Source organism: Anopheles moucheti, chromosome 2 (assembly GCF_943734755.1).
Source record: "Anopheles moucheti chromosome 2, idAnoMoucSN_F20_07, whole genome shotgun sequence".
Classification (NCBI taxonomy): Eukaryota; Metazoa; Arthropoda; class Insecta; order Diptera; family Culicidae; genus Anopheles; species Anopheles moucheti.
The window spans coordinates 31,387,680-31,400,555 of NC_069140.1; the positions used below are offsets into that span (position 1 = coordinate 31,387,680).

At 45.7% G+C, this 12,876-nt stretch overlaps 6 protein-coding genes and 1 non-coding gene across 9 annotated transcripts in view; 3 read left to right on the plus strand and 4 right to left on the minus strand.

Moving 5' to 3' along the window:
- LOC128296820 (uncharacterized) overlaps positions 1 to 1,758 on the minus strand; it is a 33,619-nt gene extending 31,861 nt beyond the window's left edge. The window contains exon 1 of the mRNA XM_053032308.1: positions 1,059 to 1,758. Coding sequence (XP_052888268.1) covers positions 1,059 to 1,161 — 103 coding nt within the window. The 5' untranslated portion in view covers positions 1,162 to 1,758. The remainder of the gene's footprint in view (positions 1 to 1,058) is intronic.
- Positions 1,759 to 3,435: 1,677 nt separating this feature from the next.
- LOC128305516 (CDP-diacylglycerol--glycerol-3-phosphate 3-phosphatidyltransferase, mitochondrial) lies at positions 3,436 to 6,610 on the plus strand. Of its 2 annotated transcripts, XM_053043010.1 has the most exons (4): positions 3,436 to 3,632; positions 4,136 to 4,334; positions 4,611 to 5,727; positions 5,806 to 6,610. In XM_053043010.1, exons 3-4 carry the CDS (start codon positions 4,642 to 4,644, stop codon positions 6,223 to 6,225), a joined length of 1,506 nt encoding a protein of 501 aa, XP_052898970.1. In that variant the 5' UTR covers positions 3,436 to 3,632; positions 4,136 to 4,334; positions 4,611 to 4,641; the 3' UTR covers positions 6,226 to 6,610. The 2 variants fall into 2 exon arrangements, with proteins under 2 accessions (XP_052898970.1, XP_052898961.1); XM_053043001.1 differs by lacking the exon at positions 4,136 to 4,334.
- LOC128305543 (delta(3,5)-Delta(2,4)-dienoyl-CoA isomerase, mitochondrial) lies at positions 6,608 to 7,951 on the minus strand. Its single transcript, XM_053043042.1, has 2 exons — positions 7,637 to 7,951; positions 6,608 to 7,569 (listed from the first exon to the last, which is right to left on the minus strand). Exons 1-2 carry the CDS (start codon positions 7,695 to 7,697, stop codon positions 6,683 to 6,685), a joined length of 948 nt encoding a protein of 315 aa, XP_052899002.1. The 5' UTR covers positions 7,698 to 7,951; the 3' UTR covers positions 6,608 to 6,682.
- A 194-nt stretch (positions 7,952 to 8,145) lies between these two features.
- Positions 8,146 to 10,876, plus strand: LOC128305529 (P3 protein-like). 2 transcript variants are annotated; one of them, XM_053043022.1, is made up of 3 exons: positions 8,146 to 8,350; positions 9,179 to 10,588; positions 10,687 to 10,876. In XM_053043022.1, the coding sequence occupies exons 2-3, from the start codon at positions 9,267 to 9,269 to the stop codon at positions 10,757 to 10,759; spliced, it is 1,395 nt and encodes a 464-aa protein (XP_052898982.1). In that variant the 5' UTR covers positions 8,146 to 8,350; positions 9,179 to 9,266; the 3' UTR covers positions 10,760 to 10,876. The 2 variants fall into 2 exon arrangements, with proteins under 2 accessions (XP_052898982.1, XP_052898990.1); XM_053043030.1 differs by lacking the exon at positions 8,146 to 8,350 and adding an exon at positions 8,493 to 8,664.
- On the minus strand, positions 8,993 to 9,064 carry Trnae-cuc (transfer RNA glutamic acid (anticodon CUC)). The gene has a single exon. It is a non-coding gene; the product is annotated as a tRNA-Glu (tRNA).
- Positions 10,702 to 11,212, minus strand: LOC128305551 (small nuclear ribonucleoprotein F). The gene has a single exon (XM_053043055.1). The coding sequence runs from the start codon at positions 11,152 to 11,154 to the stop codon at positions 10,888 to 10,890; it is 267 nt and encodes an 88-aa protein (XP_052899015.1). The 5' UTR covers positions 11,155 to 11,212; the 3' UTR covers positions 10,702 to 10,887.
- A 440-nt stretch (positions 11,213 to 11,652) lies between these two features.
- On the plus strand, positions 11,653 to 12,821 carry LOC128297804 (TIP41-like protein). The gene is made up of 2 exons (XM_053033503.1): positions 11,653 to 11,764; positions 11,844 to 12,821. The coding sequence occupies exons 1-2, from the start codon at positions 11,741 to 11,743 to the stop codon at positions 12,681 to 12,683; spliced, it is 864 nt and encodes a 287-aa protein (XP_052889463.1). The 5' UTR covers positions 11,653 to 11,740; the 3' UTR covers positions 12,684 to 12,821.
- Positions 12,822 to 12,876: the final 55 nt, after the last annotated feature.

Below are 12,876 nucleotides of genomic sequence, written 5' to 3' on the forward strand. Positions count from 1 at the left end.
TGCCGCATGTCTGTTTGTTTCTGTGGCAAGGCAAACATTAGCACAGCGATTGCTCACGTCTGATACACCTATGGATGCACCCCGCAAAGACACCGCCGGCCTACAGATCCACAGTTCCCGTTTGGATATCAATTCGAGATGCGGGAAAGCATGACCTGAGTGCTTGACAGCAGATCTAATTAAGACGTTTTATGGCATTAGCGATTGTGACGAAACGGGACGGTTTACTGTAAAAACTGTCTGTTGAAAAATGTTTGATTTAAAATTTATGAAATAATTGTATAAATTCAATTGGTGGAAATCTATTAACAAATAACTGTTATGTTATATATGTTAAACAGTGAATATGAATTTTGTAAAGTAATGCATCAACCACCAGAACGCGTAACAAAAAACTCTTTGGTTTTGTTAATATTTCTAGCTCTGGCGTCCTTTAACCAGGAAAATACCCGCCCCGGAAATCTATTACGCTCAATTAAGTGTGAAATTACGCGCATAAACCTTTTCTATGATGAAACACGAGTACAGTACAAAGAGGATCAAGAAAAAACAGATGACAACAAGTAACGAATTACTGTATTATCCCCTGTGCAGCAAACAGAACCGACATTCACGAAGATACATAAGCAGAAGCAAATAGGCAAGAAAGCATAGTTTAAAACAAAATCATCGACGGGGGTCTGTGTCAGGAAGAGGCTTTTTAAAAATCTGGCTGCACACACCAAGACTCCCGCCGCCCGGGTGTTTTTTTTTTAATGCACCACAGGGGTGGCCTTGGACGTAAAGGTTCTTACAAAGCACTATGCTGACCTTCAAGGCACGTTTTATTTAACCTCACATAGGCAAGTGGTAAGATGGGATTCTAATTCTTCTCTACTTGGATAAAAAAACGTCTTTCGCAATTTATATCTCTACCGAAACATTTTCGAAAATGCATAGTAAGTGGAAAAATTACATTGAGATATCATTTACCGTGAAGTAAACACGGGCAAACGCACATAGAGGACGCTATAATTAGGGAGGAAAACATGCTACAAATTAACACCAAGATCGCTTACCTTTCGTGTGTGACATGTTATGATGTTCCGCCGCAGCAGCACCGGGCAGCAGCCTGATCGAGCTGCAGCCGATCAACATAAACAGTAGCGCTGGCCAGACCATGTTTCAGGAGGCGATGGAGGAGAAGGAGTGAACGAGTGGCAGACGGGTTGTTGATGGTTTCCTTTCATACAGCGCTGTATGAATGATCCCGTTTTCCTGGTTCTGATCTCTTCCGTCTGGTTTCCTATTCCCTGGGTAAGGGCGTGTACACTTTCACAACAATGCGCTTCGTCTTCCGCCCGACCAGGGAGAAAAGTGCTGATAGTGGGCCACCAGGCCCCCTACACGGTACACTGTTCTCAGGGCAAACAAAACCGAAGAGATTTTATGCTTTACTGCAGCAAGCACATGCGATGAATGATGAATGATGAAATTGGTCGTCTCTCGGTTTGGATGTGTTGTTCGTACTGGCTAGATAGTGTGGACGATCGGTACACATCCCTCCCTCAACGGGGGTTTCTTCACGCGCATCCACTTTCAATTAACATAAAGCCCAATCGAAGTTTTGGTTTTCATCTTCTTTCACCACAGCAAATCTGGCGTCAATTCCTGGAGGGAATGAGGAAGGGATCCGATTTTTCCGGTGTTTTGCTGGGCGTTGATTTTTTTGAAAACAAAAAGAACACTGCCAACAGGCAACCAACACGGGAAGCGAGCAGATTATCGCACTTTACGCATGATCTTTCTTTCTTACACCGAAAGGAATCAATCTATTCAAACGTGTAGAATTGCCAATGATCACTTTCGTTGCGCTTTTGCACCGAGCTTTTCTCACACACCAACTGTACCGAACGCGGGGAGTGGGTTTGTGTTAATATCACTATCAGTGCGACTACCAGGGGGTCTTCGAGAGGAGAGGTACAACTTCGCACACTGATTCACTGCTAGGCAATAGTGGCCCCAGGGGAAAATATTTCCAGGAAGAGCGATAATTTTCGGGCAGCCTTTAGATTGCTATGGTTGCACAATGTACCACATTCACAGCACTTTAGTGATAGCTCTGGTTGCATTGCATTTTTTATTGTTGTTGCAACAACCCACCCTGAAACAATGGGCACTAATTTGAAGGCTCTAATATCGCTCGCAGAATTCGGCCGTACAAGATCACTTAATACGCCTTTACGCACCGTCGTCACTGCGAAGGGGTACGGTGAATTGCCAAGAGAGTAGAACCATTTTGGCCTTTCTCCATATCGAATACCGCACCGTACATCCCACCCTCAAAAGCCACCCCGCCGACACCACTTTTTTTTATCGTATCACGGTTATCGCTCACCCCGGGCACGTTTTCGCGACTTTCGCGACGATATGGCGCGCGTCGCCTGAAACCCCAATTGGGTCGAAGGCACGCAACACCAGCAGGCACTTGGTCGGTGGGATCCCTTTTTGTCTGACTCACACTCCAAAACACACTGCACAAAGATAAACGCCGAAGAAAGATTCTTTCGATTGCCCGCAAAAAAGGGAAGCGAGCAAAACGTGCCGCTATGTGCGATCGAAGGGAGTGGGAAAACGACGCGAATAACCGAAAAAAACACCGACACAAACTCATAAACAAGAACGGCAGACGAGCTGGATGGCCAAATACGTTGGCGTCGCTGTGTCCCTACACCGCACCGGAAAAGGAGTATCGTATTTTGATTCTTTATTTTTTGGAGCCTTTCCGTCGCACGCACTTCGGTGTGTTCGTGGATCGCGATCGCGTAGATGAGGCGTGATCGCAGTTTTGTTTGTTATTTCCGCTCACAGTATATCGGAGTACGATTCCACAAAACAATCTGAACTTTCGTTGTGTTTTGACGACAACTTGCACTGTTTGCCAATGGGAAACGAAACCGAGAAAAATAAATCAAGAACTGCCTCTTGGTGTACGGAGCTCGCGGAGCAAAACACGACGCGCGTCCACTCGCACCAACGTGCACTGTTGAAATGAATGAAATGAGTGGGAAATAATGAACGTACGAATGAATGGAATGAACACCGCGATTTGTGATGCATTTTCCCAGCATCAGCACAACGGTACCGTTTCATCAAACCGCGCCGCAAACTGCATTGAATTCTAAAAATTTGCTACTAAACGTCCGGCTAGAGAAACCATTGATGAGTTCATCGCTTTCTCTTGTTTTTCACATCGGCCAGAGTTTATAAAATAAATAACGACATAATTTTCTTTTCCACATGTTCATTCCTTTCCCCACAAGTTTGGTGAATCGGTAAATCGCGTGGTGAAAATAATTGACGTTCGGCTTTACCGTACCGGTTCAGATATTTTTGACATTTCATATTTCGCAACGTAAATATTGACTTCTATCAGCGCTAGCGCTGGTGTTTTTCTGCTACTCCGTTTCGGAAGGAATTCAGATTTAGCAACATAAAAACAGATACTGCAGCGTGACGGCAGTAGGAAAACGCTTGATCTTCATCCCAGGACATCGACAGCACAGCTTTTTGCAAAGAAAATTGCTCCTTCGGTGATCGAAAATAGTAATGGTAGTGTAAGCAACCATGAGCGTAATCGATTTTCTCCTCAGGTAAGCAACATTCGTCCTTCTTTGTTTCACACCTCTTTATCCTTTTGTATCCTTTAGCCCAAGCTAATAGCAGGTTTCCGATTGCGGGAAAAGTTTTGCCATTTCCTCCACTCCAGCTCTTTATCGATAAAATCCCGTTTCCATTCGTTCTGCTAGTGAGATGAATTATGAGTTTCTGTATTTCTTTTTTTGTTGTTTTGCTATTACGAACGTACTGTATTACGGTATCGTTTTGTACGGCGAACTCAATACAGGATGCGCATTGAGCTTGTTTTGTTTTTAAAAATAGACCAACCCAGCCCCCATTTTCCCTGTCTTGCCAATGTTACTGCAACAACAACGGGAAGCATAACAGTTGTGTGTGGAAAGATGCAAGCCAACACGGCACACTACACCTGTTCATGTACGCCCGCGTCCATTGTACGGATGCTTTCCTTCTACCCAACTTGGTCCATTCCGACGCTTGCTCTCATCCCAATTTTCACCTTACTTTTCTCATGCAGCAGAAACAGTCGCGTTGAGTAGGGGAAAGGGAATTGCCGAAACCGGCCATTCGGCCAATATTGTTCAAACCCTACCGTTCAATGCTTTCAAATCGTACCTCCCAAAATTATTCGGTTTTCGTACGACGCACGGCAGCAAGCTATCCGATCATCGAAAGCGTGTGAGTTGAGCCCTGAATGGTGGTAGCTAGTGGACGAGGTAAGAATCTGCTGTTTTATGTTACCTTTTAGTAAGTACCTTTTGGCCGTGCGTTTCGTTCGTTAATAGTATGTACTAGACTCTAGACCGCTTGCCCTGTGTGTGATGTTATGAATGTTTCATAAACGCTTTTGGATCTAATGGTAACCGTTTGCATCGTTCTGTGCGCGTACATTGGAAATGCCTAAACTGCACACTACATAACCTCGTTAAGTCCGATCAGAAGAGGTTAAGTTTTAATGCTACAATGTATCTTCTCTTCTTGCATTTTCACAGTTGGCAGATTATACTACAACCTTTGCTGAAGATGATCCGCCGACTATTCAGTACACTCATCGCGGATTACCCTCCGGCGGGAGAGTTTTTACCTTCAGCGCCTCAACCTAGCAATAGGCAACCGTCCGGAGGTGGAGCGGAAGTGGTACCTCCGGCTTTTCGCACTAATTCGCTACAATCCTTGAGCTGGCTGCACGCTATTTCCCCCTGCTTTCCAGTGTCAGGCGATTGTATAGAGGTCATCCGTGAGCCCAGCACGTTCTACAACACGCTGCTAGACAAATGTTCCGTCGCGCGTCGTAGAATCATGCTCGCCAGTCTATACCTTGGCACGGGTAACCTTGAAACGCAACTAGTTGCCGCAATCCATGAAAATCTGCGTAACAACGTACAGCTGAAGGTGGACGTCCTGTTGGACTTCACGCGAGGTACACGTGGTGTGCGCAATAGTCAAACCACCCTAATGCCCTTGGTGGAAGAGACGGATAATTTCCGCCTTTCGCTCTACCATACGCCAGTTCTGCGTGGACTCACGAAACGGCTCGCTCCACCGCGATGGAACGAGCTGCTCGGTATACAGCACATGAAACTGTACCTGGTGGATGACACGGTTATTATTTCCGGTGCGAATCTGTCGAACGATTACTTCACCAATCGGCAGGATCGGTACGTGATGATCGAAGACCGACGACTTGCCGACTTTTACGCCAACTTCCTGTCGAAGGTGCAAGAGTTTAGTCTGACGGTTGGACGTGATGGTGCTACCAGAATGCACGACACCTGGACTATGCTGCCGTACAAGTGTGCGCAGCTCGAGTTTGCAACTGAAGCGCGAGACCGCATCCGAACCTACTTCCGGAGCGTGATGGAGGAACAGCGAGCGGTTTGTGAGCGGGAAGACGCACAACATGCGGACACGTGGATATTTCCACTGATCGAAATGGGACAACTCGGAATTCATCATGACAGTTTGGCCACGAAGCAATTGTTGTCCGGGTGTTTAGCTGGTTCGCAGCTACGGTTAGCAACGGGGTACTTCAACTTAACGGAGACGTACATGAACACACTGACGAATGATTGCCAAGCACAATGTAATATCTTAATGGCACACCCGAACGTGAGTAGTTTTTTGTACAGATTAGTGATGGACACACCTTACTCAATGTCGATCTTCTCTGTTCCGTTTCTTTTGCAGGCTAATGGATTTCTCGGAGCAAAGGGACCAGCAGGCGGTATACCAGCTGCATACTCCCTGCTAGCTCGCAAATTTCTCGAGATGCTAAAATCCTCCGGTCAAAGCCATCGGGTGGAATTGTTAGAGTACGAACGGGCCGGGTGGACGTACCACGCGAAGGGTCTGTGGTACTATCTACCCGATTCGCCCCTCCCGAACGTCACCCTGATCGGTTCATCCAACTTAGGTGAACGGTCCGTCAACCGTGATCTTGAGGCCCAGGTCTGCGTGGTCACCAACAACGCCAACCTGCAGCGTAAGCTCGAAACAGAGTATCAAAATCTGCTGCAACACGCGGCCACAGCCGAAACGGAACTGATCAACCGACCGGTACCCCGCTGGGTTCGTGCCGTCGTCGGTCTGTTTCGGAACTTTTTCTAATCTCGCTTCTGTATCGATAACCCAGGACTGCAGATATCTGCGCTTACCTTGCATCGAAATTTGATGCCATTCTCATGATGCCGTGCGAACAAACTCCTCCAATACATTCCCGTGATAAACACGGGTGTTGTGATCAAGTTAATCATGTCAATCGTTCGTTTTCGGCACATACCGCCGCGACATAGCTTAATTTCAGTCACTACGCATCGCACTAGCTTTAGTCGAACAAAAGAATATCTTGTTACACAAGTTTGTTACCGTTCCAGTTAGGTTCGTACACAGTACGACCAATTACCAAAGCTACCGAGCTAGCAAAACGAGGGCATAGTTCCTTCGTTTGGATGTAAAAAACGTTGTTTTTAAAACAGTAAAACCTAGCGTACAAAATAGCCACATGGACATCCTACCTTTATTACCGTTCGATACCCGAAAACAAAGATGTTTCTTTATGATTGCGTTACAGTTTAGCAAACACCGGCGTTTCCTTGCTTTGTGAAGCCATAATAGCGTTCAGGAAATCTTCACTCTGCAGGTTAAGCATGTTGATTCCGCGAATGTGGTCCAGCCCTTCCTGCACCGTATGGTCAGCAGAAAAGACGAGATTTTTCTTCGTTCCCTGCACAGCTATCGGACTCTTGCTGGCGATATCTTCTGCTAACTTCATCGCTCCTTGCATCAATTCTTCCCGATTGTCAAAGATCCGAGACACTAGCCCATGGTTGAACGCTTCGTCGCTCGCAAACTTACGTGCGGTAAAGCTTAGTTCCCGCACCCAGCTCTGATTACCGACGACACGTGGGAATCGTTGCAATGCACCAACGTCGGCCGCCAAACCTATATCCACCTCTTTCAACGAGAAAAAAGCATCACGAGTGCAATACCTGATATCGGCCGCCGTGATCAAGTTGAGGCCCGCACCGATGCAAGCAGCATGTATAGCAACGATTACCGGTTTATAGCATTGCTCCAGCGAACTGATACAGTCCTGGTAGAGTTTGATAGTTCCCTCGAGCAGGCGACCACGTCGTCCCACTTCCTCGATAGCACCTAACTGCTGGCCCAGCTTCATCATATCAAACAGGTCAATGCCAGCCGTGAAGTGTTTGGAGGTACCGCCTGATAGTACCACCACCCGGCAATCGGGATCATTGTGCAGCTGATCAAAACAATCCTTGATTTCCGTCCACAACTGCCGATTGAAGGCGTTCATACGATCGGGACGATTGAACTCGACGTGCACCACGAACGGGGACGGCGTCGTTAGCTTAAGCGTTTTAAAACTATATTTCTCGGGCACATCGCCGGAACTTGTAGCCGTTGCACATAGATTGCGAGCGATCGGTACTGTGCAAAATGAAAGAACACATTAACTTTAACTCCAATTTGTGAATAACGAGTTGGTGCAGTTTACCTCCTGGTCGGACCATCGTTTTGAGAGTGGAGAAAATAGCACCAAAGGCAACTTTATTCATGTTCCGAAGTGATTTGCAAATATTTTAGAGCTTGTAAAACTGGACTTTGGTCGGTAAAATGGGTTCCAATCAGCTGAATCTGGCCAAAGCGGAAGGTGGCAAAATGATAACGGTATAGTTGCTCTTTGCTCAGGGAAACGTCAAACTGCATGTAACATCAATGTTTACAGCATTTTTTTACAAGCTTCTGCAACATATTTGTTAAGTTTTTATTTAACTATGCAAGGAAAACTCCAATGAAAAGGAAAAAGTCAATTGTATTTTTTGTTTTTCTTTTCTGTGAAATGAGAAAAAAAATTACAGCGAGCACCGGTAATTACAAGCCCAGACATTTGTAGGGTTTCGCCAGAACACTGTTTTGTTTAGTATTGTTTTTTTGTCCGCTCATTCGATCATGAACAATTGATTGGCACTTCTGTTTTGATCATTGTGCCGAAAGGAGGCTGAACGGCACAACACAAAACACTGAGCACAATTAGAAAATACCAATTACAATGGTTGCAGTACATTGTGTGCAGTAGTGTGTGCGTTTTTTCGAACTTACTGTATCGCAACTTTCGGAAAGTGAAGTGTTTTTGTGTTTCCAGCACTTTTGCCCTATGCAATGAATAACATTTAGTGGACGTGTGTGCAATGTTTGTAAATCTCTCATGGTAATTTGTTTCCCTGTGCATTATTCTACCGATATAACTTATTGCATGGTTACAATCCTAACTGGAATGATGAAATTATTCCAAAACATGACTGTCTCTTTGGGGCCTGCTGTAGATGCTTTGGGAGCTGTAGTAGAGAATGCAAATATGCTGGGAAGTTATTCGTTTCTCAAGAGTAGGGCGTAATTAGTCAGAATGCGCTTTGCAGTCAGTTGTGCAACAGGTATCTCTGTTTGCCGAAGTGAATCTCTTGAAAGTGGATTACATCAAACAAGAATACTAGTGAGACGCACTGGGATGATAGATAACTAGTGGTGCGTTACACCAGATTTACACCGCGATAAGATTCCTGATGTACAACTGATACGAGAAATTTTGTGGTTGAATGGTGCTCCTCTGCGAACAGAAAAGAAACTCACAAACAAACGCAATCTCAGTGCACGTTTTTTCGTTGAAGCCGGCAGTCGTAATTTGCAGATAAGACCCAAACAATCAGCGATTTGAAGGCAGCATTTGTCATAATTAAAATTACTGATTGAACAAATCAAAGGACACCGATACTGCCGTATGTGCGCGTGCCTTGTGATTCACGTTTGAAAGGCAAGAAAACAGCAACATCGTCGATCACAAAAAAAAAGGTTTTTCCCATACCGGGAATCGAACCCGGGCCTTCCGGGTGAGAGCCGGATATCCTAACCACTAGACAATATGGGACTGTTAAGAGGAGAACCATACCAAACAGAACAGTATTCCACGCTGCACTGCTAGGAATCAGTAACTTATTCATACTTTACAACAAGTTGACCGCCGATTTGTCTTCTTTCACAGAAAATCCATCGAAAGCTTTTCTCACCGGTACTTGGTAACGCGAACTAACCGCAAACGCATCACACGTAACTTAATTCCATTGAGTACAATGGCCTGCCCCATCTATAAGCTGCTGCTATTCATTGCCCTACTGATAATTCAAGTGATAGCCACCTGCAAAGCCACTTTAATAGCCAACGAGGATGAGCAGAATAACGGCGGCCGGGTGTCCAGTGTAGACTGGGAGGTCACTTATAGTCCGCCTAATCTTAATATGGATATGGATACGATGCGAAACGTAACCGTACGAATCGATCACATCAAGCCGACGGATTTGGACGACATTCGTACAATACAATTAAAAAGCGAGCGGGAACACGTGGCCTGGGTTGAGAACGGTACGATCGTTATTGAGCCCCTCGTCGCGTCTGTAGCGTACAATGGGTCGTTTAGCATCGTTGCGAACTTTCTTGGACAGACAAAACTTTTCGTTGAATTGGTGCGCAAGAACGGGTCTACCGAGCGGCTTCAATCGTCCACCCTTCCCGTGACCGTGATCCGTCCCGAACGCGTCATTGATCACGTCTTCACTGGCTCCGTCATACTGCTAATATCAATCCTGTACATCAACTTCGGCGCAGCGATGGACGTCGGAGCACTGAGACAGATCGTTCGTCGACCCGTTGGTCCCGTGATAGGATTTATCTGCCAATTTGTATTTATGCCACTGTTAAGCTACGGGCTGGGACATTTGCTTTTCCCCGATAACTACGAGCTCCAGCTTGGACTGTTCTTTACCGGCGTTTCTCCAGCCGGAGGTGCCTCCAATATCTGGACTGTAGCGCTGGGCGGGAATCTTACACTTTCCATTGCCATGACCACTATCAGCACGCTGGCAGCATTCGGTATGATGCCTTTGTGGATTTTTACCCTCGGTCGTACTATTTTCCAGCGCGCAAATCTTGTCGTACCGTACAGCCGCATTGCCTACACAGCCGTTGGGTTAGTTGTACCAATTAGCGCTGGGTTGCTCATACAACGTTACTGTCCCCGATTTAGCAACCTACTGGTACGCATTCTTAAGCCCATGTCCGTGATATTAATCCTGTTCATCGTCATATTTGCCATTGTCACCAACCTGTACCTGTTTGAGCTGTTCTCATGGCAAATCATCCTCGCTGGGTTGGGACTGCCGTTGATTGGTTACTGTTTCGGATTTCTGGCAAGCCACCTGATGCGTCTGCCTCTTGCTGATTCGTTAGCCATCTCCGTCGAAACGGGCATCCAGAATACCGGTATCGCGATCTTCCTGTTGCGCTTTGCCCTGGAACAACCGGCAGCCGATCTAACGACAGTTATGCCTGTCTCGAATGCAATTATGACACCGCTGCCTTTGCTCTTGCTTCTGATCGGTCTACGGATTCATGAACGGTAAGTTGGGTTTGTTGAGGTTTTCATGTTTCTTTATGTGTACATGTCTTTTGCTAATTTGATACCCTCAAGCCGCAACCCTTATCGTTTAATTGCAGAGCAAGACGACGGGCTGAAAACAGTTTAATACCGAAATACGATACGAATCCGGTAGAGGCACTAGCCTCCTAGTAGCAACAACATGAATCTACGATCTTCCCTGGTGGTGGTGCTGATGGTAGCGAATTAAACATTCACATCAGAAAGTGATTTTTTGTACATCGAAATACAGAAAAAGCCGTTTATTCTAAAACACTATGTTAGTCTCGCATTTCACCTTCTTCGTCTTCGTCGTCTATGCCCCGTATGTACAACACGTTGTTACACCGAATCAGCACCTCGCCAAGGTGTCCCGTGTTTTGCCCGTCCACAAACTCTTCCGTGTTTGCTAGCTGCATGTTCATGTAACCGTCCACAGACACCAGAAACCCTTTGTACTCATGGCCCCATTTCAGTTTTATGATTACCGGTTTGCCGGTGAGTCCATTGAGGAATGGTTTCGGGTTGATTGGCATAGCAGTCGCCATTGTGGTAGAATGTTGTGTTTCTCTTTCCGGTGAATCCGTACAAGCCAAGCAATAATACACACCTACGTAATAGGGAAAACACCATGTGAATTAACGACATAAGATAAACAAATCGTATTATTTACACAAACCTGAATTCTCTGGGAAATAAATGAGCTGCTAAAGCACGGCGTCTATCGGTGAAAATTTGTTTTCCTTCCCTCGAACACAACCGGCGGGGGATTTTTTGACAATAGCGAGCGTGTTTGACATCCTTTCTGGTGAAATTATTTGGAAAATCTACAAGATCGCGTGGATGACACTAATTTGAATAATGGATAAATTTTAAAACAATGCAATGTAAATATTAAAGTTCTACTATACCAATGTAGTATGTGTAAGTACATATATTACAAAACAAAGTGAATTTATGTATGAAAATAAGACAATTATGATTAAGCTTTTACCAACCGCTAGGGCCATTGCTTGCAAATGTCAACAACACGGGTAGATAAACGACAGACGCTGGTCAATTTCTTGTTTACATCTTTTTTACACTGAGTTCGTACCATTACGTTCCTACCAAAACAGTTTTATCGCATTCACTATGGCCTCTACAGCAGCACAAGCCGTAAGTAATCATCTTTAGTGGAAGCGTTTGGAACTGGACATTCATTTTTAGTTGATTTGTATCCATTTCTTGTCCATAGCCTCCGCAGGTAAGCGGTGCAGACGATCTCGGACCCATCCGTTTGCCGGTGGATAGAGAAACGTATCAGTTCAATGACTGGACCATCGGCTACACCAAATCGCACATCCTCAAAAGTGTCTGCATCAATGGGGACACTTGTGTGGCCGGCGAGCCTGGCTGCTGTGAGCTGTGCGAGTACAACTTTACCCTCGCATTACCACATCTGCCCGACATGGTGTTTCACAAAAATGTGCTACGCATAAGCCATTCGTCCGGAGCACAGCTCGAGTTCAATCCACTCGATGCATTGAAATTAGTACGCAACGAAAAGCTCGACTTGAAGGTGGCCTGCTCCGATGAGTGGCGTGAAAGTCGCCCCGAAGCGGCACAGACCTCGGACAAAGTGAAACCCTTCGATTGGACGTTTACGACTGAGTATTCGGGCACGGTAAATGATCGTTTTCGAGTAGAACCGACGGAGCAACGTATCGATATGTTTAAGCTGATGCGTAAGGAAGAGATCCTGTTTTATCACAACCTGACACTGTTTGAAGATGAACTGCACGATCACGGCATATCGTTGCTTTCGGTGAAGGTACGCGTAATGCCGTCCGGGTTTTACATTTTGCTGCGCCACTTTCTGCGTGTCGATAACGTGCTGCTGCGCAGCAACGACACCCGGTTCCACTATGAAAAGGGCAACGATTACATGCTGAAGGAGTTTACGCATCGCGAAGCAAAGGTGGAACAGCTGAAACACATTCCACCGGCGCTCTTCACCAATCCGGACCATATCGTGGATAAGCTACCAGTCGTGCGAAAAGTGAACGAAAAGTTAACAATCATAAACGAGGAATAGAATATTCGTTGGGGGTTTCGGTGTTGGGTACGCTGCGTTCGATCGTTGGAAGAACATGGCCATGTGATTTAAAATATTCAGCGTGAAAAATAAATTTCTACACGTGTTTCATGTGTGTGTTCAAAGTACATCCAGTAACTGTCTTCTTAAGTCCTCTGCAGCGTGATATTGGAAAGCTCGATCAATACATTAG